The sequence below is a fragment of the Phoenix dactylifera genome, chromosome 10, assembly GCF_051530095.1.
Source record: "Phoenix dactylifera cultivar Ajwa chromosome 10, Ajwa_hap1_PhDact_Kaust_v1.1, whole genome shotgun sequence".
Taxonomy (NCBI): domain Eukaryota; kingdom Viridiplantae; phylum Streptophyta; class Magnoliopsida; order Arecales; family Arecaceae; genus Phoenix; species Phoenix dactylifera.
Window position 1 is genome coordinate 21,398,838 of NC_143199.1, and position 24,194 is coordinate 21,423,031.

General features: G+C 49.2%; 1 protein-coding gene across 2 annotated transcripts; it reads right to left on the bottom strand.

Moving 5' to 3' along the window:
• Window positions 1-14,074: 14,074 nt before the first annotated feature.
• On the bottom strand, window positions 14,075-19,206 carry LOC103723579 (growth-regulating factor 4-like). Of its 2 annotated transcripts, XM_008814536.6 has the most exons (4): window positions 18,808-19,206; window positions 17,508-17,889; window positions 14,886-15,358; window positions 14,075-14,792 (listed from the first exon to the last, which is right to left on the bottom strand). In XM_008814536.6, the coding sequence occupies exons 1-4, from the start codon at window positions 18,989-18,991 to the stop codon at window positions 14,785-14,787; spliced, it is 1,047 nt and encodes a 348-aa protein (XP_008812758.1). In that variant the 5' UTR covers window positions 18,992-19,206; the 3' UTR covers window positions 14,075-14,784. The 2 variants fall into 2 exon arrangements, with proteins under 2 accessions (XP_008812758.1, XP_088561639.1); XM_088705513.2 differs by lacking the exon at window positions 14,075-14,792 and having other exon boundaries at window positions 14,875-15,358.
• Window positions 19,207-24,194: the final 4,988 nt, after the last annotated feature.

A 24,194-nucleotide genomic window follows, 5' to 3' on the forward strand; every position in this document is an offset into this window, starting at 1 on the left:
CTAACAAATTTTCTAACTAGGTGATAAAATTGGTTAAATAATTACTAAATTTTCAAATGAAAATCACACGGATGAATTTTTTTTTTCCTAAAAACAAGATTCAAAAGGATGCATACAAAAATAGAAAAAAATGATACCTTCTTAATGTAGGCAATCTGTTTGGCGACTAGAGTTTTTTGTTGAGACTCTTGCAGATTTTCAGGATTAAAAAGGGACATTTTGTTTAATTATTATATTTTATCACGGATATTTTGATTAAAAAAATAGTTTTCCGACGGAGCCTAAAATTACTTTTTCAAAGAAGCTCCAATATCTAGAAAAGCTAAAATAGCTTCCCAAATTTTTTTTCCAAACACTCATATTTCATTTAAAAATATTTTTGAAGGGTCGGAAAGTATTTTTGGTCCTCTAAAACCTCTGCCAAATGAAACCTAAAGAATTAGTAATTGTGCACATTCTTTCCTAATCCAATAGTCCTTCCCGTAATAGAAGTAGTCTTCACTGCGGAGAAAGCTCAATGAGCGCACGTCATAATTCGAGTGCATATTGATGTTCATATGTAGACAATCGATGGGGCCACCAAACCGGCAACACTTTGCAGAGGCCCAATTAACCCGTCACGAAGTCCTCAAATCCCGTGTACCAAGGCTCATGCATCGCATCCTATTTCATCCTTTACTTGTTTACTCTTAGAAATTTGATGGTGATTTTATTTATTATGCAGGATCCAGGTGCTGCCGGGTATTAGTCTGTTGCTGGAAATTGGACCCGGGGGCAATCTTCGGTCGAGGAGAGGGAGCAGCGGGAGGTCACCACGGCGGGGCGGCGACCAGTCGGCGGGCGACGTCCTCCGTCTGGGGTGGTCGGAGAGAAGGAGCAGCAGGTCCTCACGGCGGGGCGGCGATCCGTCGGCGGGCGGCGTCCTCCGTCTGGGGTGCCTGCAGACAAGCCGGTGGCCGGGTTTTCCGGCGCCGGCCCTCCGACGCTCAAGTCAGAAGGGGGCAAAGTGTGTAAGGAGGAGAAGAACAGTGTTTGTAGGGTGCGTAATTTTTCCAACCCCCCCACCTGAGGGGCCAAGGTTCCCTTTTATAGGCGGGGGTCGGTTTACCTGTGATGTAACGGGGCGAGGCCGTAGTACGGCTCGGCATGTTGTTCAGGTCGGCGCACGATCAGGTGAATCATTGCGTTGATGTCGGCGGTGAGGTCGTCGTACGACCTGGACTCGCACGCTACCAGACGAATTATTGCATTGGTGTCGGAGGTATGGCCGAGATCAGAGACTTATCATGGTTGACTAGACTCTGCTGGGCTAACTTGCCGTGGAGAGCTGAGAGTCCGTAGATGACAGGAGCCATGCGCATTAAATGTGGAGTAAGCCGGAGATCCGCATTAATTGTGGAGTAAGCCGGAGATCCGCATTAATTGTGGAGTAAGCCGGAGATCCGCATTAATTGTTGAGTGAACTGGAGATTTACAGTAGCCATGCGCAATAAATGCCGGGGGGGGCGTCAGAGTATGGTCCTCGGTCGGACCTCAGAGGGGCATGGCCGTAGTAGGTGGCTGATAAGGGTAGACTTTGAACATCAGGGTTTTCCTAGGTCGGAGGTCTCGAGGTCGGATGTCTTGAGGTCGGGCGTTCCGAGGTCGGACGCCGACTTCGGCTGTCCTGGGTCGGCGATTGTGCGGCTTCTCGGGGGCATTCGTGTCATTGGGGGGAAAAGTCTTATTCCCCCAACACTACCCCCCGACTTCCGAGTTCGAGCGGCTTGCGGGCTCGGACGTGGGAAGTAAAGTCTATCATTAAAGTTGGGGGGCGAATCTCGTCTGCGCCCTTGTGTTTGTCGGAGTTTTTATGGTGAAACTTGCGCCCTTTGGTGCCTCGAGGTTGCTTTATTCAGTGAACTTATGATGAGGCTTGTATCCTTACGTTTTTCGAGGCGGCTGTAATGGGGGTGGCGCCTCTTGGATCACCGAGGTCGCTTCGTGCGGCGGACCCATGATGAGGGTCCTCGAGCTCGACGAGACGGCGCCTTGATCCTGTGGTCGAGGCTCCCCGTTCATCAATGAGTGTGCCGTTTTGCGTTTCAAAATGGACACGCGGCATGATCTGAGGTCGGACGTTTCCGATCTCGTGTTACCGGATCATGGATCTGGCGAGTTGGAGGCTACATCGGGGCTCCACGTGCCCCAGGGCCTTATTAAATGAGGGGAGCGGGGGTGCCGTCCGCTCGTTCTTCAAGGCGATTCGATTCTGCGGACCCATGATGAGGCCCCGAGATCCGATGGGACAACATTTCGATTTCGTACCCGATTTATTGACCCGGAGTGAATACGGTGCCTCGGCCTCCGAGGTCGACACGTGGCGCGATCCGGTCGGGGGATGGGAACCGACCCTGCCGATCTGGGCGGTCAGGGGGGCCTATATAAACCCCTCGAGTTTGCCCTAAAGGTTTTATTTGGCTGCCTCTTATTTTTGCTATCCTCCTTCCTTGCTTTTTCCCCTGTCCAACTCCTGCCGTCGGTGCCCGAAGCGATTTCCGGCGATGTCCAGTAGGTCCCTACCCTGTGATTGCTAGGGTTCCTCTTCTTTTTTCCTCCTCTGCTTTCAATCTCGTTTTGTTTCTCTGTGAAAATGGGTCTCGGTCCTGAGGAGGTAGGGTCAAGTTTGTCGGGGGAGGAGGTGGAGTTAATACGCTCCCGGTTTTTCTTCCAGCCCGGGTTTCGCCTTGAAACCGCGGGGCCGGAAGATAGGGTGATGCGGCCGCCCCCAGGTCGGATCACGGTTCACCGCGAGACCCTCTGGGCTGGCCTGCGGTTCCCCGTCCACAGGTTCGTGAACGACTTGCTGGTCGAGTACCAACTCGTTCCAGCACAGCTCGCTCCGAACTCGTGGAGAACCATCATCGGGTTCCTCTCCCTGTGTCTCGGGCATGGGATCCCGATTACCGTGAGCGTCTTCCGTCGGTGTTTCTTATTAAAGAAGAACCCGGCGGACGCGGAGTGGCTATACTTCGCCTTCCGAGGCGGTATGTCGCTTTTTCATGGGGCCCCTTCCTCTATTCATGAGTGGAAGGGGAAGTTTTTCTTTTTGGCGTCCGAGGCGCCGTGGGGGTTTAATCCGAGGTGGGGACACCCTCGGTTGAAGACCCTCAACAAGCTCTCCGAGCCCTCGGGGAGAGAGCTGAGGGTTCTGGACTCTCTGCGGGCCCTCGGAAAAGGGTACGACCTGACCGAGCTCCTACGGAAGGACGCCCTGGCGAGCGTGGGTCTGAGCTCAGCGCGCTCCGAGGGTAAGAGCAGTTGCATTACCTTCTTGTCTGTTCTTTCTTTTTGCTTTTATTGGTCTAACACTTGGAAAATTTTTGGTTTCAGATATCCCCCACATGCCTACCAGCAACGTGTCCCTCTTCTCCCGCCTGAAGAGGCGTGAGGCCGAGGCCGGGGGAGCTATGCCCCAGCCTCGGAAGAAGGCGAGGTCGGCCGGCGCTTCCACGTCGGCCGGGACGAGTGGCCCCGAGGCGGGGGCCTCCACAGCCGACCCGAAGCGGGCGCGGGTCGTCAGCGACGCGGGCCCAGCGGCCCCTCCCTGCCTTGCCCCCATTGCCCAGCGGGAGGGCCCGGCTTCGGGTTCCTCACAGCGCTCGGGGCCCGAGCCGACCAGGGGCCCTGAAGCAAGCGGCCCCGAGATCCCGAGGCCGGACGTGCCGAGCTCCTCAAGGTACTTTCAAGAGGAGTCGGATGAGCTGGACCCCCTATCCCCAAGGGGAGTTTAGCTATTCATGATGCTGAGATCGCACGCGCCGTGTTCCGGCGTGCGATGCTTCCGGCGGACCGGGCCGAATTCCGGAACATTTCGCTGGAAGAGGTCGTTGACAGTACCTACTGCAACACCGCCCGGGTAAGTCCTTTTCTCGATTTCCTTAAAGTTATTAGCGAATCCATATGTTTTTAACTCACGATCATTTTGTCTCTTTCTTTACAGCATGTTCACGAGCTCGACACCCTGGTGTTCATCGCCCAGGGATGTCAGGAAGAGACCCGGCGGGTCAGCCGGCAGTTGGAGCCGGCTAAGAAAAGGATCGCCGAGCTGGAGGCGGCTCTGGCCGAGTCCGAGGCTCGGAAGGAGGCCACCGAGGCCGGGCGCCTTGCTATGGCGGAGGCGCTCGAGGAGGAGAGAGCCGCCCACGCCTTGACCAGGTCGGCTCTGCGCGCCTCAGAGGCGCGCCTGGGGGAGGTCCAATCAGAAGTCGCGGGCCTCAAGTACGAAGGCGGAGTCTCCCGCCTTAAAATCGAGCAGCTCGAGGCCCGGGAGAGGAGGGCGCTCGAGCGAGCCGAGAACACCGTGGATCTCTTCAAGGGGTCGCAGGAGTTCGGCGACATGCTCGAGGAGGAGACGGTGGACGGGTTTCTCCGGGGTTTCGAGAACTTCCGGCAGCAGATGGCCCGGTTCTGCCCCCAGTTCGACCTTTCGACGGTCCGTCCGTGGATGAACCTGGGCTACGGGTCCGACACGGAAGACCTTCCTGCCATTTTGACATCCGAGGCAGGATTGTACGAACATGACCCCGCCGAGCCTTCGACGAGGGTGGCCGAGACGGACGGCGTCCCGGAGGCGGCACCCGAGGCCCCTGCCACCGACTCCGAGCCTGTGCCGGCTGAAGGTCCCGAGGTCATCACCGTGGACGACCCCGCGGATGTTGCTGCCGCCGCTTAAGACTCGGCGTATATTTTTTTTTCTTTTTTCATTGTATCCGAGGTCGGCTTTTGAATGGCCGTCCTTCAATTTTGTAATTGGCCTTCCGGCCCCTTATCAATGAAAGGTCTCTTTTATTACTTCGTTCTTCTTCCTTATCCTTTGTCGTGAATGAGGCCAAAGCCTTAATCTATCGTTCCCCCGACTCTTAACTTTGTATTTTAGTTTTCGAGCTGCTTAACGAAGTCGCCCTTTTTCGTGGGCTATATCTTGGCTTTCCCGGATCCCAGTCATCCCGACCAAAGGGAGCTCCGAGCCCAGGTTTTTTAGAAAATTTTTCCAAGTCCTACAACTCGGATCTTAGAATCGCAGAAGTTGCCATGCCTGGCCTTTAGGTTCTTAAGGCATCGGGGTCGGGCCTTAGCCCTTCGAGTAAGACCGGGCTGGGTCTGTACGTGTCGCTATTCGGGGAGTCTGGTCGGGTTTCCGAACTCGGCTCCCGGATACTTCGTAGGGAGCGCGGGCTAATAGTCGAATTATCGCCGAAGGTTTTCATAGCTATCGTTCTCGGGCTTTGCCGAGGTTTCGGTGAACAAGGCTGGGGTCTTTGAAGATTGCCTTGGTATCTGTGTTCGGCTGGTACACTCGTGGCCGGGGTCATTTTCTCAGCTAAACATCGGAGTCTACGTATGGGGGCCGAGTTTGGACCTAATTTGTGAAGACTGTATAAGTTGTGGAGATTTGACGAGCGGAGCATGCATAATATTGTTAGGAGATCGGTCTTAAGCCGACCCATTGGAGTAGCCCGACTTTGGGCGAGATGAGACTCCAACGTTGGATGAAACTCCGCTTAGCAGTATGTAGATAAAATTTGACAAGGGGGGGCATCGAGTTAGATGTACCTCTTACGTTCTCAGAGTTGTGCTCCACATGGCGGAGTTGGTTGCTTCCCTTCCTCGTCGACTTTCGGAGTCATTTTTGACTTGTAAGGGGGCTCGGGCTTCTCGCGGACCCGACGACGCCCGCCGAAGTTGAGAGGATCTGGGGAGGCTTTATTGATTTGTAACTCCTTTCGAGGTCAAGGGAGCTTGAGACCCTATGGTCGGACCTCGGGGCGCCCCAACCTTGGTCGAGGAGTCTTGTGTCAGGTCGGCGGGTTTGAGTACGCTTTGCCAACCTGTGGTGCATCCCGAGATCGAGGGAGTTTGGGACTCTACGGTCGATTCTCGGGGCATCCCGACCTCAGTCGAGGGATCGTTCGTCAGGTCGACGGGTCTGGGCACGCTCTATCGACCTGCGACGCTTTCCGAGGTCGAGGAAGTTTGGGACTCTACGGTCGACCCTCGGGGCATCCCGACCTTAGTCGAGGGATCGTTCGTCAGGTCGATGGGTCTGGGCACGCACTATCGACCTGCGACGCTTCCCGAGGTCGAGGGAGTTTGGGACTCTACGGTCGACCCTCGGGGCATCCCGACCTTAGTCGAGGGATCGTTCGTCAGGTCGATGGGTCTGGGCACGCGCTATCGACCTGCGACGCTTCCCGAGGTCGAGGGAGTTTGGGACTCTACGGTCGACCCTCGGGGCATCCCGACCTTAGTCGAGGGATCGTTCGTCAGGTCGATGGGTCTGGGCACGCGCTATCGACCTGCGACGCTTTCCGAGGTCGAGGGAGTTTGGGACTCTACGGTCGACCCTCGGGGCATCCCGACCTTAGTCGAGGGATCGTTCGTCAGGTCGATGGGTCTGGGCACGCGCTATCGACCTGCGACGCTTTCCGGAATCTTGCGCCAAGTCGATGTTCCATCGTCCTGCGATACTTCCCGAGGTCGAGGGAGTTTGGGACTCTACGGTCGAACCTCGAGGCATCCCGATTTTGGTCGGGGGATCTGGGGATCACAGACGACCCAACATTAGAAAAGAGTTATGATTATCAAAATGGGAGAATTATTTGCAGAAAAGAGGCCGAGTCTATTGCCCTGATTGTTTTGAACCCCTCGGGGTTTCACTGGTAGTATATTCGTAGATTCTCAGAGTTCCAGCTTCGCGGGATCAGGGTCCCCTCTAGGGACTTCAATTTGTATGCTCCGGGTCATTGTACTCGGGCGATTTGATATGGCCCTTTCCAATTCGGGGCGAGCTTTCCTTGCTCGGTCGGTTGAGAAGCCTCGGCTCTCCTGAGGACGAGGTCCCCTACTTTGAAGAGCTTGGGCTTGACTCTGGAGTTGTAGTATTGGGCCGTTCTCTGTTGGTATCTTGCCATACGGACCCGGGCGACCTCTCGTGTCTCTTCGACGAGGTCCAAATTGCTCCTGAGCTGGGAGGAATTGGTGTCGGGGTCATATTGCTCCACCCTTGGAGAAGGCAGGCCGATCTCTAACGGGATGACGGCCTCAGCGCCGTATGCTAGGTTGAAGGGGGTCTCTCCCGTGGGCAGTCGGAACGTAGTCCGGTACGCCCAAAGGACATTGTACAAGTCCTCGACCCACTGTCCTTTGGACCGATCAAGCCTAGCCTTGAGTCCCTGCAAAATAGTACGGTTAGTTACCTCAGTCTCCCCGTTTGTCTGGGGATGGGCAACCGAGGTGAAGCGGTGGTCAATGCCGAGCTCAGAGCAAAATTTCCTGAAATGGACATTGTCAAACTGCCGACCATTGTCGGATATAAGGATACGAGGTAGCCCGAATCTGCAAATTATGGACTTCCATACGAAGTCCCGCATCTTTTGCTCGGTGATCCGGGCCACAGGCTCGGCTTCGACCCATTTGGTGAAGTAGTCGATGGAGACGACCGGGAACTTTCTCTGTCCGGTGGCCAGGGGAAAGGGCCCCAGGATGTCGATCTCCCATTGGGCAAACGGCCAGGGGGCGATGATGGAGGTCAGCAGGGCCGAAGGTCGGCGCTGGATATTAGCGTTCCGTTGACATCGGTCGCACTTGCGGACGAAATCTGTTGCATCCCTCTGGAGTGTGGGCCAGTAATATCCTTGCCGCAGGATCTTATGGGCCAGTGCCCGACCCCCCAGGTGATTTCCGCAGATTCCTTCATGGACCTCTCGGAGAGCGTATTCCGCCTCGAAGGGGCGGAGGCATCTGAGCAGGGGAGAAGTAAATGATCGACGATAAAGTCTATTCTCGTACAAGACATACCGGGGGGCTTGGCGCTTGATTCGGCGAGCTTCTGTCTCGTCATGAGGTAGGGTCCCGTCTTGGAGATAGCAAACGAACCCGTCGATCCAGCTTGGCTCGGAGTCGATGCACATGGCGGGCTCAGGTTCCTCCGTGCTGGGGACCTGAAGATATTTGAGCGTTGTTCCCTTGGGAAGCTCGCTCATGCGGAAGGTTGCCAATTTGGACAGCTGGTCTGCCCTGAGGTTTTCCGCTCTGGGAATGTACTGAATACTGAAGGAGTTCAGGGCAGACGTAAGTTCCCGCACCTTTTGGAGATACTTTTGCATGGATGGCTCTTTAGCTTCAAAGTCTCCTTGGATCTGGTTCACTACCAGCTGGGAGTCGCTGAAGGCTTTTAGGTCCTCCACTTTCAGTTCTTTCGCCAGCTTGAGCCCGGCGATGAGAGCCTCGTATTCAGCCTCGTTGTTCGAGGCTGGAAATTCGAGGCGCAAGACTTGCTCGGCCACCACTCCATCTGGACTGGTGAGGATGAGCCCGGCTCCGCTACCCCTCGAGGTTGAAGACCCGTCCGAGTGTAGGACCCATGGTGGCCTCGGTGCTTCCTCCATGGATACGGGAGGCAACTTGGGGTCGTCCGGCAGGGTACATTCCACGATGAAGTTGGCGAGTATCTGAGCTTTGATGGCCGGCCTGGGCCGATATTCGAGGTCAAATTCTCCGAGCTCGACCGCCCATTTGGCGATCCTCCCCGCACGATCCGACCTTTGCAATATTTGCTTCATAGGCTGGTCGGTCAGTATAGCTATTGTGTGGGCTTGGAAGTAAGGCCTGAGTCTCCGAGCCGAGATGATGAGAGCGAAGATGGTCTTCTCAAGTTTAGAATATCGGGTCTCAGCATCCCTGAGAACCCGGCTGGTGTAATAGACCGGCTTTTGGAGCTTGTCCTCTTCCCGGATGAGGACTGAGCTCACTGCAGTTGGGGAGACAGCCAGGTATAAATAAAGGACCTCGCCCTCCTGGGGCTTGGTGAGCAGCGGGGGAGAGGCCAGAAGGCTCTGGAGCTCTTCAAAGGCTCGCTGGCATTCTTCTGACCACCGGAAGTCTTTCGGCCGCTTGAGGCTCTTGAAGAAAGGGAGGCAGCGCTCGGCTGACCGGGAGACGAACCTTCCCAAGACGGCAACCCGCCCTGCAAGCCGCTGCACCTCCTTAACTGTTTTCGGAGGCGCCATTTCTTGCAGCGCTTGGATTTTCTCGGGGTTGGCTTCAATTCCACGTTGGGTGACTATGAAACCCAGGAATTTGCCCGAGGTGACTCCGAACGCGCACTTCGCCGGGTTGAGCTTCATTCGGTATCTCCTGAGCTTGGAGAATGTCTCGTTGAGGTCAGCTACATGGTGCTCCACCGCTCGGCTTTTCACCAGCATGTCGTCCACGTAGACTTCCATATTTCGGCCAATCTGATCTTTGAAAATTTGGCTGACCAGCCTCTGATAGGTGGCTCCAGCATTCTTCAGGCCGAAGGGCATCACCTTGTAGCAGTAGGTGCCCTTGTCGGTGATGAAGGCCGTCTTTTCCTCGTCTTCCGGCGCCATTCGGATTTGATTATACCCTGAAAAGGCGTCCATAAAAATTAGCAGTTGGTGTCCTGAGGTGGAGTCGACGAGCTGGTCGATGCTTGGGAGGGGGAAGCTGTCTTTCGGGCAGGCCTTGTTCAGGTCGGTGTAGTCCACGCACATGCGCCATTTCCCATTGGCCTTCTTTACGAGGACTACGTTGGCGAGCCAGTCCGGGTAGGAGACCTCCCGGATGAAGCCGGCTCCGAGGAGTTTGTCCACCTCCTCGGCCGCAGCCCGTTGTCGTTCTGGGGCGAAGCCCCTTTTCTTCTGCTTCACAGGTCTGCTAGTTGGCTTCACCTGGAGCCGATGGACCATGACCTCAGGGTCAATTCCTGGGACGTCCGCGGGCGACCAGGCGAAGACGTCAGCGTTATCCCGCAGGAAACTGACGAGGTGGTCCCTCTCGCAGGCGCCAAGGCCGGAGCCGACCTGCACAGTTAGCTCAGGAAAATTTTCTCGTAGTGGAATTTGAACAAGAAGCTCACCGGGCTCTACTTGCTTCTTCCAAGGGGTGTCCCTCGCATCGAGGGTTTCTATGGGTAATGAGGGGCCCGTTGGCTGAATCGTTGCCCCGGTTGGTTGCTTTACTCCGTGGGCCGCCATGTAGCATTGCTTGGCAACCAGCTGGTCTCCACGGACCTCGCCTACTTCTTGGCCGGTGGGGAACCGCATGAGCAGATGGCGGGTTGAAACTACGGCTCGAAGGGCGTTTAGCCCTGGGCGCCCAAGGATGGCGTTGTAGACCGAGGGCAGACGGACCACCAGGAAGTCCGTCCTCACAGTGCTCTCCCGGGGAGCGAGGCCAACTGTGACAAGGAAGCTAGCCTCACCTTCAACTGGGACTGAATCCCCAGTGAACCCAACCAGTGGGGCATTAATTCTCCGGAGATGTCCTTCTGGCAACCCCATTTTTTGGTAGGCATGATAATACAAAACGTTGGCTGAACTTCCATTGTCAACTAGGACACGCTTTACATCAAACCTATTTACAATCATAGAGATGACCACAGCGTCATCATGAGGGGTCTCGACCCCTTCTAAGTCCTCGTCCGAGAACGAGATGACTTCATCAGTGCGTGGGCGCTTCGGGGGTGCTCCCTGGGCGGCCGTTCCTGCCGAGGCCCTCCCAATCATGTTGATGGTGCCGGCAATGGGCCTGTTGTCGTCCGGATTCTCGGACGGTATGGTATTCTCCGCCGGCCTCCTTTCCTCATGTCGGTTCCTCACGAACCGGTTGAGTACTCCCCGACGGATGAGTGCTTCTATCTCATCCCGGAGCTGGAAGCAGTCCTCCGTGTCATGCCCACGGTCTCGATGGAAGGGACAGTACTTCCTGAGATTACGGGGAACTCCCGTGTCTCGCATGGGAGGCGGGGGTCGGAAGAAGTCCCGACCCTCGATCTCCATCAGGATCTCGGCTCGGGGAGCATTGACAGGTGTGTAGTTCTCGTACCTCCCCGGGTACGTCCGAGGCCGTGGCGGGGACCTCGGTCGAGGAGGGGTCCTCCGCTGAGGCCGTTCCTGCTGCCGTGGTGGGCTCCTCAACCGGGGGAGATTCTTCTCTCGGCGGGGCGATCGGCTCCTTTGTCGGCCGCGTTCCTCGCGGCGCTTTTTCTGCTTCTTTGAGGCGGGCTCAATCGCTCCCCGCCTGGAGGCGACCGCTTCCTCGGCCTTGGCATACTTCCGGGCTTGGGCCAGCATCTCGGTGAAGTCGGCCGGAAAGCTCTTCTCGATGGAGAAGAGGAATCAGTAGGAGCGAACCCCAGTCTTCAGAGCCGACATGGCTATTGACTGGTCCAGCTCGCGGACTTCCCACGTGGCGGCAGTGAAGCGGTCCAAGTACTCCTTGAGAGATTCCCCCTCCTTCTGTTTGATGTCCAAGAGGGAATCCGACGTCCGTCGTTGGCGCCGGCTGGCAGCAAAATTGGTGGCGAACTGCCTGCCGAGTTGCTTAAAAGAGGATATCGTGTTCGGCTTCAGTCCAGAAAACCAAAGCCGAGCGGTCCCTCGGAGGGTTGCTGGGAAGGCCTTGCAAAGTATGGCCTCCGAGGACCCTTGTAGGGCCATGAGGGCCCGATAGCTCTCCAAGTGGTCGAGAGGGTCGGTGATTCCGCTGTAGGGCTCCACCTGAGGCATTTTGAACCTCGCGGGAACCGGCTCGTCCTCGATCTGGCGGGAGAAGGGGGACTTGGTAGTGAACTCAAAGTCTCCCTCTTGCCTCGCCTTCTTGCTGTAGAGCGCCGCAATCTGGCGCTCCAGATGCTCAACCTTTCGGTCGAGCTCCCCCGCCCGCGGAATTGTTGCCGTGATCTGCGCCGGTTCGCGGTGGTCTGGGGTGACTCAGCCTCAGAAAGTTGGGGTCTCCCGTCGAAATCTTCCCCCAGTGGCTCCCTCCGGGGAGAAGTCTGTTCTTCGTTGTTGGCTCTGGAGGAGCCATGCAGATTTTGGCTTGAGAAGACCGGGCCGTTGGGGGGACACTCCGGCGGGACCTGAGTCCGCGGGGGGAGCGTTGGTAAAGCTTCCTCGCGTCGTAGGCCCTGAACGGCGGCGGCCAGGGCCTGGACTTGCTGTACCAAAGCATTGAACTGTTCCGGCTGGACCTGAGGAACCGGGTCAGCCGGAGTTGGAGAATTCCGGACGGAGCGTCCAGGACTTTACGGGGGACGCCGGGAGATGTTGGAGGCTCCCTTGCTTCTCAACTTCATGATCGCTACTCGGTCCCTTCCTCTAGCGCCAACTGTTGCTGGAAATTGGACCCGGGGGCAATCTTCGGTCGAGGAGAGGGAGCAGCGGGAGGTCACCACGGCGGGGCGGCGACCAGTCGGCGGGCGACGTCCTCCGTCTGGGGTGGTCGGAGAGAGGGAGCAGCAGGTCCTCACGGTGGGGCGGCGATCCGTCGGTGGGCGGCGTCCTCCGTCTGGGGTGCCTGTAGACAAGCCGGTGGCCGGGTTTTCCGGCGCCGGCCCTCCGACGCTCAAGTCAGAAGGGGGGCAAAGTGTGTAAGGAGGAGAAGAACAGTGTTTGCAGGGTGCGTAATTTTTCCAACCCCCCCACCTGAGGGGCCAAGGTTCCCTTTTATAGGCGGGGGTCGGTTTACCTGTGATGTAACGGGGCGAGGCCGTAGTACGGCTCGGCATGTTGTTCAGGTCGGCGCACGATCAGGTGAATCATTGCATTGATGTCGGCGGTGAGGTCGTCGTACGACCTGGGCTCGCACGCTACCAGACGAATTATTGCATTGGTGTCGGAGGTATGGCCGAGATGAGAGACTTATCATGGTTGACTAGACTCTGCTGGGCTAACTTGCCGTGGAGAGCTGAGAGTCCGTAGATGACAGGAGCCATGCGCATTAAATGTGGAGTAAGCCGGAGATCCGCATTAATTGTGGAGTAAGCCGGAGATCCGCATTAATTGTGGAGTAAGCCGGAGATCCGCATTAATTGTGGAGTAAGCCGGAGATCCGCATTAATTGTTGAGTGAACTGGAGGTTTACAGTAGCCATGCGCAATAAATGCCGGGGGGGGCGTCAGAGTATGGTCCTCGGCCGGACCTCAGAGGGGCATGGCCGTAGTAGGTGGCTGATAAGGGTAGACTTTGAACATCAGGGTTTTCCTAGGTCGGAGGTCTCGAGGTCGGATGTCTTGAGGTCGGGCGTTCCGAGGTCGGACGCCGACTTCGGCTGTCCTGGGTCGGCGATTGTGCGGCTTCTCGGGGGCATTCGTGTCATTGGGGGGGAAAAGTCTTATTCCCCCAACATAATCCATTTTTGGACTAACCGGCTTATTGTTGAGAGTGACTCTATCGATCCATATTTTTGCCTGTCGTGACAATACTTTTAGACAATAAAACCTCTTGCACCCATGGTGAGAAAATTCAGGAGTGCCACAATACTTCTTGCACATGATATCATTTTCTTTTTGTTACTGAAGCGACCGAAATTATGAAAATTCATACAGATATATATTTAATCCCACATTAGCTATACATTAAGTAAATCTTAAATATTTATATAAAATTAAGAAATATAAATAATATCTTCCAACTAGAGTTGGTTACGGAAATAATGAGTGCCGCCGGCCGCTTTCAGATAAGGCAATGCTATTGCTGCTGAACTTGCCAACATAGTGGATTCTTCCACATTGACGGCAAATGGAGTGCCACAATCCCATTCATCATTTTTGATCTACATAACCAAAAGCCATAGCACCAACGACGTCTCCGGCATGAATGCAAGGAGGATACATAGCTGATAGAGGATCTTGTAGAACAAATTTGATTCTGCAAGCGGTTCGATACGAACGAAGAAATTTCGAACAAGAGGATCGGAACTCGCTGATAGGAAAGAAGAGAAAAACAATGCCACTTTGAGAGAAAGGCAATACCGTTGCTAAGAAACTTACCAACATGAGAAGGCTGCGCAGGCAAAACATAAACTGCGCTTCCCATATCCCCATCAGGGGAGCTCTTGTATTTGGACAGCCGCCAGCTGAAAGATGCACTTAAGTAATGTTAATCTAATAAGAATATTAGCCCAATTAGTGATATCCCATTTTAGAATCTTAGCCCAAGCAAGGCTTGAGATCATTCTAAAATGACCCAGGCAAACATCCACACGCCGATCGATATAAAGCACATCATTAACTCACAAAAACATTTATTCGATCATGTTCGGAAACCCAGCTTATAGATTCCAAGTTGAATACAAGGCAGCTGACAGCATAGAGTTCGATCGCTTAGCCAGTGCTGCACAGGCATCCAAGCCAAGAACAAATTCTCTGTACAAGCTATCAACAAGCCCATGTCCCAGCACCCCCGCTTTAAAGATTATCTCAATCCCAAACCCTGGGCATCTCTTTTCCCCTGTTTCTAGTTGGGCGTTTCCACTTTGGCAATCAAACGAGCAATTCCAGTGAATGAAGAGGCAGGACGCCAACAAAAGCTGGGAGATAGAAAACTGGAATAATGTCACACGGATAGATATCATTGTCCCTGAACCAGAGCCAGTGTTGGCTGGGACCTAGGAATCCTTTAATCCCACCATTCTGAACATACGGATGATAGATGACTTCAGTGCTCCAGGCACTAAACTTACAAAGTTGCTTCCATAAAGTGTTCACAGGCAGTTCCAGTACATAAAAATAATAATAATTAAAAATAGCCACAGACCCAAACAGTTATTAGTCAAACAGCTCCACTAGATGGAGAGATTGATAACAAAACTCAGGCCAATTTCTTAAAAGATCAAAGAAAACCATACGGGCAATCCTAAAAGTACTGCTGATAGTCTGATACCTCAGGCACTTCCGGACTCAAAGAGCCGGACCCACAAGGCCTGAAGACTTCTCTCTCAGTCATCTGCATCAAGGAGTTGAAGGACCAAGAAGTCATGAGGCATGGCAATCCCAAATAAATATAAAGAAGGAAAATTGCCTATGGATTAAGACCCACCATTGGGAGACCTCGAAGAGGTTGTGGAGAAGTCAGAGGAGGCCATTGGGATGGAAATCGAGAGCTGGGTTGTGGAGAATGAGGTCCGGTTGGATCTCTCCTCTTCCAGGTCTGACCATGAATCCCTCGTCTTAGGCCACTCGTCAAAGAAAGGCCGGAGTGAATGGCCTTCATGCTTTACAGGTTCTGCTGACCCAAAATCACCTCCAAAGAAGGAATGCTGCTGCTCATGTTTTGACAGCGAGCATATGGTTACCTGCCCAAGATCTTGCACTGACTGAAACTGAGGATAAGCACTCTGTAGAATGGAAGGCTGCTCCCTAGCTTTTGACAGCGGAAATGAGGAAACCCGAGATGGCATCAGGTGCCATGAACTGTCCACTGTTGAGTCCGTCCCAAGACCCCTTGCACTTCCAGATGCTTCTGAAAAGAAGCTATGCTCATCCACCCCAGGTTTCACTTCAGAGAGGTACCTGTTTGTGAGAAACATATTCCAAATGGAAAAGAATCTTCAGGAATCAAAATTACAGAATTCCAAGATAATTGGGAGAATCACTCCATTCACTAAAGGCAACGTCAAACAAAATGCACAAGCATAATGCTTGATGACAAATAGTAGCATTACAGTTTTAAGTTTTCCAAGTTGGTAAACGGTAGGCAAGTCAGTACAAGGTCACCTGAAGTTAGCCTGAAGTTAGTGACAAACCAAGGGAATGTAGCCTGAAGTTAGTTACAAACCAAGGGAATGTAAAGAACTCAACACGAGAAGCAGCAGTAGCTCGTCCTCAAGACCAAGACAAGCTTCTAGCACCAGGTTGAGTATTTATTAATAAAAAGTTGATATTTATGGAACAAGTCAGAAAAAAGAACACCATATCAGTGAAACAACCAAGGAATTGCAACCTGTATCGAAACTAAAGAAATGTATTATTACATATTTAAGGGGGAAAAAAGAAGAAACCATCAGTTGCTATTAAGTTGAAACTGGAATTCAAACTGTGCACAGAGATGAGATCAACAATATCTAGCAAGGTACACTATCTCCGTAACGAATCCCATACCAGTGTCATCTTGTCACTGCTGATACGCACGGTATGGAGGTACGCCCTCCATACAGTGTATTGGTACCGAACCGGTACAGTACAGTATATTCCATACTGCTCGGTTCGGTACAATATGGCGAACCATATCCAACTTTCATAGCTAAAGAATTTTCAAGTTAAAGCGGGCAGATATTGTTAAATATGATTTATTATGGATCACAGTGTAGCACTAGTTTCCTCTTCTTCTTTTTTATGATAGAAAGCACTAGGCTTCCTTCAAATGACATATCAATGCAGTATTTTGGTCATCAAACTTTTGATAGTTATCAGCAAAACCATAGAAAGAAACAGAGAGAACAGTAGAGACAAAAGTTGTGAAGCATCACAAAGTCGTTACAACTGAATATCCACAAACAATCACTTGCTCAATAATCAATAGAATAAAATCCAAGAAACCAATATCTCCCAGTCAAACCTATAACATGATAATAACAAGGAAAAGATAACTACATTTGCAAGTAACATGATATCCATCTCCAATGTACTTATGCGAAAGATGTGATTTAAAGTTTAAACAATAAGCAATCTGCAAGCTGTGACGATAGACAGGTCTCTATGAAGAACTTAATTATACAGTCAACCCATTTATCAGCAAAAGGCAAGAGTTGTCATACTGCCTGCACTATAGCAGAGGACAAAATTTCCATGTAACTTGCGAGACAACTACCACTAACTCCTTACATATAGAATTTAAAAATAATAAAAAAAAGCTGCAAACATATTCTAACAGACTGTCAATCCTTTGCAGTGCTTGTCATGCAGAAGAGAAAGAGTCTACTCCAGTTCCACGAGCTCTGACAACATAAGGTTATCAGTGACCTTATTTCTGCATGCATAATCTCAGGTGGTCTGCAACCAAGCCCTAGTTGTCCCAATTGAGAACCATAGCATACACATCTGTCCACAATTTCTATTGATTTGATGGAAGACCAGACTACTCTTCACACCATGAATACAACATTAAAGGAAAACTACTTAACTGAAGTAACTTTTAGACTACTCCTAATGATTTAAATCTCCAGAGTTCCTGCAACATTGCTGGACAACCTAGACTGGAACAAACTTGGATCTTAATTCGTTTTACCTCCGTCAAGAAAAAAGAGAATAATTTAATATTTTTATTATAGTTTAAATAATTGAAATATTTGGATATGTTGGCCAATATAGATATCAAGTTAGCAGAACATTGCTGTAAATTATAAAATGAGAAATTTTCACATAAATACCTCGGTGATAATTAGATAGCAAAAGAAGAGATCAAAAGGAGGGAAAAAATCTCAGATAATATAGCATATTGTATTAGCCCCTGCTTTGAGATATATAGGTTTACATTGGTTCAAAAATAAGAAGCAGAAAGTCAAGTGTATGTCCTTAGTGAGTGCCTTACCTGTTAGTGTCATTCATTTATCGCATTCTATTAACATCAAAACCCCATGGTAGGCAAAGATCATCAGTACAAGTTCATACCAAAATATACATGTAACTAACATTTCAAAGCATATGTGTAAAGAAAAAGGACCTGCTGCTGCTGCCAATTCCATAGGAGCTAGGGTCCATGCGCAGCTGAGAGGAGTTGGTCCGCCAAGGGTATGAGCCCTGGAGGTTGCTGCCACCTGAGATGGAGTGCAGAGGTATGCTCTGAAAGCTCCCACTGCCGGTCCCACTTGCAGTGCTCCCGGAGGGAGCAAGGGATGTCACAGTCGAGGATGATGACTGTGACTGAGAGAGGGTTTGTGATTCCACAGGCTTTCTTGAACGGTTGCGGCCACGATGCATGTGGCGCTCACAGTACTTGGAGTCAGGGTACGCATCCTTGGAGCACCGCCACTTCTTCCCATCGGTCCGACGGCATCGACCAGGCTCCGGGTCCAGTTTCTTCCCATAGAAGGAGTAGTAACCCACTAGACTCAAAGGAAAACCCACCCATATCAACACATATGGACTACGAGCACACCATTTTATTTTTCTCCTTTTTTTTAAGGATCCAAAACCCTTTATCCTTCTACACGAGCCAGTACAAGGGCTTCAAGTAGAGTACCACTCTAAATAAATCGCAATGCATGCACGAAGTGATTAAATGTTTGGGACACACTACACTTCTGAAAAATAGCAAAAAATACCAACAAAAATGGCTAATAGTTGCAGCATCAAGTAGCAGGAGAACCTTGGGAGGAAGAACTAACTTCTTAAAACAATCAAACTTTATAAACCCATGGTCAAGCTGAATGGTTACTCGAATTACTACCAAAAGTTGCAGGCATTGTCAAATGCCTAAAGAAGTGAAAGAAATGGGGAAAAAATAGAATGTTCGCAACATATTTATATATCCCAGAGGATAAATTTTAGGGAGGAAACTCAAAAACACGTTTAATTACTGCAAAATGCTCCAAAGAAATCCCAGTAGCAAAGACAACTAGGTGTCATTTAATCGGAAAAATTGTATTGCAAAGCAGCTTCTTTTTCGGGAAAAAAAAAAAAAGAAGCAAGCTTCAAACAAGACCTCAGACATGGAAAAAGAGACAGAAACCAAGATACAACGAAAATGGGGAAAGAAGGAAAGAAGTAATAAAAAAAAGATTCCAACTTTCAAACTCTCCATAACATCCGATTAGTTATAAGAAAGACACGCTAGAAAAGGCAAGGAGCTGGAGTACAAAATACCCAAAGAACCCAAAAAAAAACCGATTCAAAATCCAATAACCCCGAAAAATCGAAAATTAGATCCAAAGTAACAGCCTACGAACATCAGGCAATAAAAAGGACAAGAATAATACTAGATCAAAGGATAAATGAGAAAAGCAGAAGACTGGGTGTCTTACGGGCGGGGTGGTGGTAGAAGCGAGCATGGACGGCCTCGAAGCTCCTCCGGATGGGTATGAGGAGATCAGGGGGCACGGGGACTCCGGCTATGAGGTACTTGTAGATGAGCGCCTGGTGCTCCAGCTCCTGCCACTGCGACGCCGTGAACGGCGGCCGGCAACCCCCCGCCGCCGTGCTGTTCATCGGTCCCTCGATGGCAAGAAAGGCCCCAAAGGTCTAAGCGAAGGAGAATATAGAGAAGAAGAAGAAGAAGAAGAAGCTCCCCGGAGCTCAGTCATGGCCTAGGGTTTGAGACGCGGTCGCACACTCCGCCGGTGAGAAAGAACAGTAGGGTTTCTCCATTTCGCCTCGCTAACGAGAGGAGGAGGGCGGCAGAGAGTGAGTACACAGTCGGTGGCGAGGTTTTATAGCGGAGGGAGGGGGGAGGGGTGGATTTATTAATTAATTTTACCGTAGAGGGGTGGTTGAGGGGATCGATGCTGCTGCTATTAATTAATGGCTATGTGGTAGGGGTTGAGAATATGAAATAAATAAATAGAGGGGGCAATGAGCAAAAATAGAAAGATGTTTATCTCCGGCTGCCCGGGTCGCTATCTGAAACTTTGGGGTTCTGACAGTGTTGGGAACGGAGACAGTATCTGCTCGGGGGGGGAGGGGAAAAGGGTTGCAAGGAAAAATAACGTTATTTGGTATCTATTTGAAAATTTTGCAATCCTTCATCTTCGGATTATACTTTGCTGTGTAGATTTCTTTTTTTTCTACCATAAAAATACATTTGATTCGCAATTGCAATCAAAATTAAAATCAAAATAAATTAAAATAGAAATCAGAATATGACTATATCTCCAATATATTTGATTCATAGCTAGCGGTTCGAAATATTCTTCTGTTTTTTTTGAATTCAACAAACTCCACTGCCTTGAAATCGGAATGAGAATGAAAATTCTTTTAACTATATAACTGAAACGGAAGTCACCCAATTTTATTTTATTCCAAAGTTCTTCTCTCTCTAATCAACGGTGACCTAAATGCTATGAGGATGTTAAAACATACTCTTACTTGTTGTAGAGGATGACATATTTTCCTTACTATTTTTTTTCTTAAGAGATTTTAGAGAGCCATATATTGAAGGAGTGTGATTTTTTTTTTTTATTAGTGGGGGCTTCATGAATGCATTTGAAGTGGTATGTTAACTATATGCCGGACCAATTTGATTGTTCAACATGTATGCTCCAAAAGCAAAATGAATGACCAATATTAAGTTTTTTTTTTTGTTTTTTTTTTTTTGAATGCACCAGCTTTTCACACCAAACACACATGAATATAATTAAAAAAATTACAAATAAAAATCTGGCTTACCAATATTAAGTTAGACAATCAAAATTTTCAACAGATATCATCTACTTCTCTCATCCTTCAAGCATTGGACTTGACAAGATAAACAAAACTCATATAATATCGATAACCCGAACAAATCATGTCAAAACTTATTTCTCAATGCTGAGACAACATATCAGGCCAGATCTTGTATCCTTTGTTTATATGTTACGTGAGATAGTGGTTTGCTTGAAACATACTACATCAGTAGCCGTATGCTTGCATTTACTATTTTGATCATCACAGTTTAAAAGGTTACCACATGTTAGGAAGGCCCACATATGAGGGGACTCAAGCATCTAAATTCCAGTGTCGAACCATACGGTCCAGCCATGGTGCAATTAATTGGATAGAGAAGAACACACAAAATCCAAGCATAGTGGATGCTTCGGGTGCACCTACTTTGGCTGAAATAATTGAGCTAACTTCCATAAGGTGGCAGGTGGGTCTTATCACTTTATGAGCCCCGCCTCCCTTTTACTCCAAAGCACCAAGAATTCGAGTAAGATCTTCTTCGTCATGAAGCTTAGTAACTCTCTTTTATTTTTCTTACCTTGAGTCCGGCCATATTTTTGTGTTGGATTTTGGATTTGATTTTATGGTCCATGAAAGAAAGTGGTTATAAGAAGATAAGAGCTACCAACTATTTTTTTCTTCTCTTTTTCTTGTTCTTCAATCGGAATTGTTCTAAATATTACTAAAAGAAAGAGAATTTATTATTGCACACGTAGCCTAAAATGAGTTTCAGAAGCAAAAGATCATGTAGTTCAACTCCGTGAGATCCTAAGAATTTCATATTCTGTATATTTTTGAGGTAACTAATAAAAATTTATAATTTTTCGGGGTTCTTTCATCATTTTGGATCAGAAAGAGAAGGGGAGCAGCCCCCTCTCCCTCTGTTCAAACCTTGGGAGTGGAATAAATGAGGGTAAGAGCAATCATTCCCTAAGCCATGTCTTAGCCGGCACTCCTCGAAGATGTTATGGCCCATTCCCTTCCCTTTTTAGTTGTAACTCTGCTCCCTTTGCCTTGATCCCCGGCCCGGCCGGCCCCAAGCAACCTATCCCCAACCTCCAAAGCAAATTGCTAAAGGAGGAAGCAAGAACAAATGGAAGAAGAATAAAGGTAAAAAGAGAGTTAAAAAGGAGGCACCCCTTGCCCCCACAGCTCCCTGCTGCTCCTTGGCCTGACAGCAAGTCCATGTGATGGGTACGATCGAGACCGGCCCAAAAATCGCTACGTGGCTTTTGGGTAGCTATGGAGGGGGGGGGACCATGGCTTGTCGGCAGAGGCGAAGTCGACAAGAAAAGCTTGGCTATTGCATCCAATCGAGAAAGTGAGCAAGTTCTCGATGCGGTCCATATTTTGGAGCTAGCGAGGCTCCATGGCTTCCATTTTTCTCCACACACACACACACACAAAGCTCACGCCCTAGAGGAACTTCTATTGCAACATGAGAAGAAGGTTGTAGATTGTGGTGGTGGGAGATATCTTGTTGCCCTAAATCGGCTCGATCCAATTCACGCACGATTCAAATTCGATGGAGTCTGGTGGAGTAGCTCAGGCATGGTCTGTTGCAGTTCGTATCGATGTACATGGCATGGCATGATACATACTTGTCTAGTCTAAATATATATGTATATATATATATATAATTTCTTATAAGATGAGCTTCCATTAATAATGGACTGATTTTATTTTGATTTATTATGTAATACGGGCTAAATTATTGTATGAATGAATATTGAAGAAGCACATAATTAATTTGTGATTATATGGTTATTATGGTGTAGTGAGTATTAGTGTAGATTTGATTTGGCTAATGAGCTCTGTAATGGATGGTCCTATTGGTATTACTAACTGGGATAGGTCCCCACTCTACTTCTATATATGTGAAGAAGAAGGAAAGGAAGATCTATCCCTTTTTGTGCTTTCTTCTTCTAAGAAATCCCATCATGGCAATCATCAATGGCTGCTCGGGGCTCTCAAGATATGCTTCGATATTTTCTAGTTTATTTTATGATTTTTTGTGCTCTAATCTTTTACATGGCGCCCGTAAAAAATTTCACAAACTAATTATCACTTGCAGCAAGCCAACAAAACTTGCCTCCTTCAGGTTTGATCATAATTAGCTTTTTCGTTGGGTACCTCAAATTTGGACCACTAGTGTCTATAGCTTCAAGTAGGAGAAGAGAATGGATCTGCATTCAAGAGAGCCTTCATATGTGGTCCGTAATAAGTAGGCTCCATGGCTTCCATTCATTTGCAACCCTAGCTACAGAAAACTCTCGTACTCTTATGGGGTCATAGATTGTGGTGGGGCATACTTACCATCCCTCATTGGAAGCACCCTTTCAGCATGAAATCCACATTGAATGTGGTTTGTTGTTGTTCAAGCATAGTTTGGTGAAATTTAAGCCAGTTCAGCCCATCTACACGGCTCGATATAAACTCGATCAGTCCTGTCGAATGTTTGGTGGAATGGGACCACTGATTTGGTGGCAGCTGCAAAGCCAATATGAGAGGTTTGATATATAGTTAAGAAAGTCCTCAATGTGCTCCGCAGATAGCCTAAGTCTAATGACGTGTTTTTCTAGTTGGTAGCTTGGACCAAGTTCACCATCTGTCTATAGCCGCAAAGCTGATAAAAGATTGTGCAATACACTCAACACCGTCCATGGCTGCCATGCTGATATAAGATGGTGCATGCATTCGTTGGTTGGTGCTCCATTCTGTTAGGTTAGACTATGCCTTCTTCAATTCCATTCTTCATCTCCCTAGTCGTAGTCTTTCTTGCTAGCCCAACCCAACATGCATTTTAGAGTGCTGTGCCACATCGATAGGCACTCCGCAGTCACGCATTCGAGCAAGAGCCTTTCTTCGCTGTGTAAATAGAGGACCGGAATAAGATGAGTTCTCAACATTGTCCACAAAGTTGCTTCATATGAACTGGTTGGGGAGATTTGTAACCACGATAGCTAAAGATTAGCTAGAGGAGATGGGGACTGGATTTGATGATTTTCGTGCATGCCTGAGACAAGACACCTATTGTACTATTTGAGTAGTCTTATCTTCTATTGACCTTAAAAGGTGTTTTCATGATGCAAAATAGTTGAGTAAAAAAAATGAGTAATCCATTGCTTTGAATTTAATTGATTAATTTTAGAAAGTAGAGAAGGAAGCCTTCAATTACTCTCAAGTAAAGATCATCTAACTGAATCTCCACATCAAGAAGCAAAACTCCAAAACACCATGAAAACAATCCTTGAAAGAAAATTTAGTTCTAAGCTACCTCAAGAATCAATTCCAAGTTTGCAACGAGTCAACCAAGGCACACTATCGCTAATTGATATGCCTTCACGAGCCGACTCCAGCAGATCGTGAGTTGACCTCAAAATAGTCTTGAAAAACAGACAGAAAACCATAAAATTCAATATAGTGGCAAGTCGACTCATGAAGAGCATGAGCTGACTCCAATCTAACAAGAATCGACCCAGGGATAAGCGAGTCCACCCATAAATAGTCATAGAGAAAAGACAAATGGCTGAAAAATTCAACGTATTGGCGAGTCAACCCATAGGAATCACGATCCAACTTTAGTCAAACAAGAGTCGACCTTAGAAAATAATAAGTCGACCCCTGAACGGTCATAGTGGAAAGACAGAGAACAGTAAAACTTAGTCTATTGAAGAGTCTTCTCCTGAAAATAACGAGTCGATTCCTGTCACCAGACGAGTCGACTCCTAAAATGAGAGAGCCGACTCTACAATGTCTGAGAGAGCCGAACTACTATAAATCTTGTGTGTTTGTGTTGTTTGTGTTGCTTGCATTTAATTAATTCATATCTACTTATTACTCTTTTGCTGAAGTTAATATTCATCTATTAAGCTTTTTAATTCTGCTGCGTTACATTTAAGCTCTTGAAAAGCCCAATTCACTCTCTCTTGGGCTGCATAGCTAGGCAACATAATTCATTCCCTCCTTGCTTTCCATAAGTCATTAGAAGTTG

Coding starts and splice junctions, on each gene's coding strand:
- LOC103723579 (XM_088705513.2), bottom strand. CDS start 18,991: ATGAACAGCACGGCGGCGGGGGGTTGCCGGCCGCCGTTCACGGCGTCG. Junction 17,890..18,807: donor CTTCTACCACCACCCCGCCC/GTAAGACACCCA, acceptor CTTTGAGTCTAG/TGGGTTACTACTCCTTCTAT. Junction 15,359..17,507: donor GGAATTGGCAGCAGCAGCAG/GTCCTTTTTCTT, acceptor TCTCACAAACAG/GTACCTCTCTGAAGTGAAAC.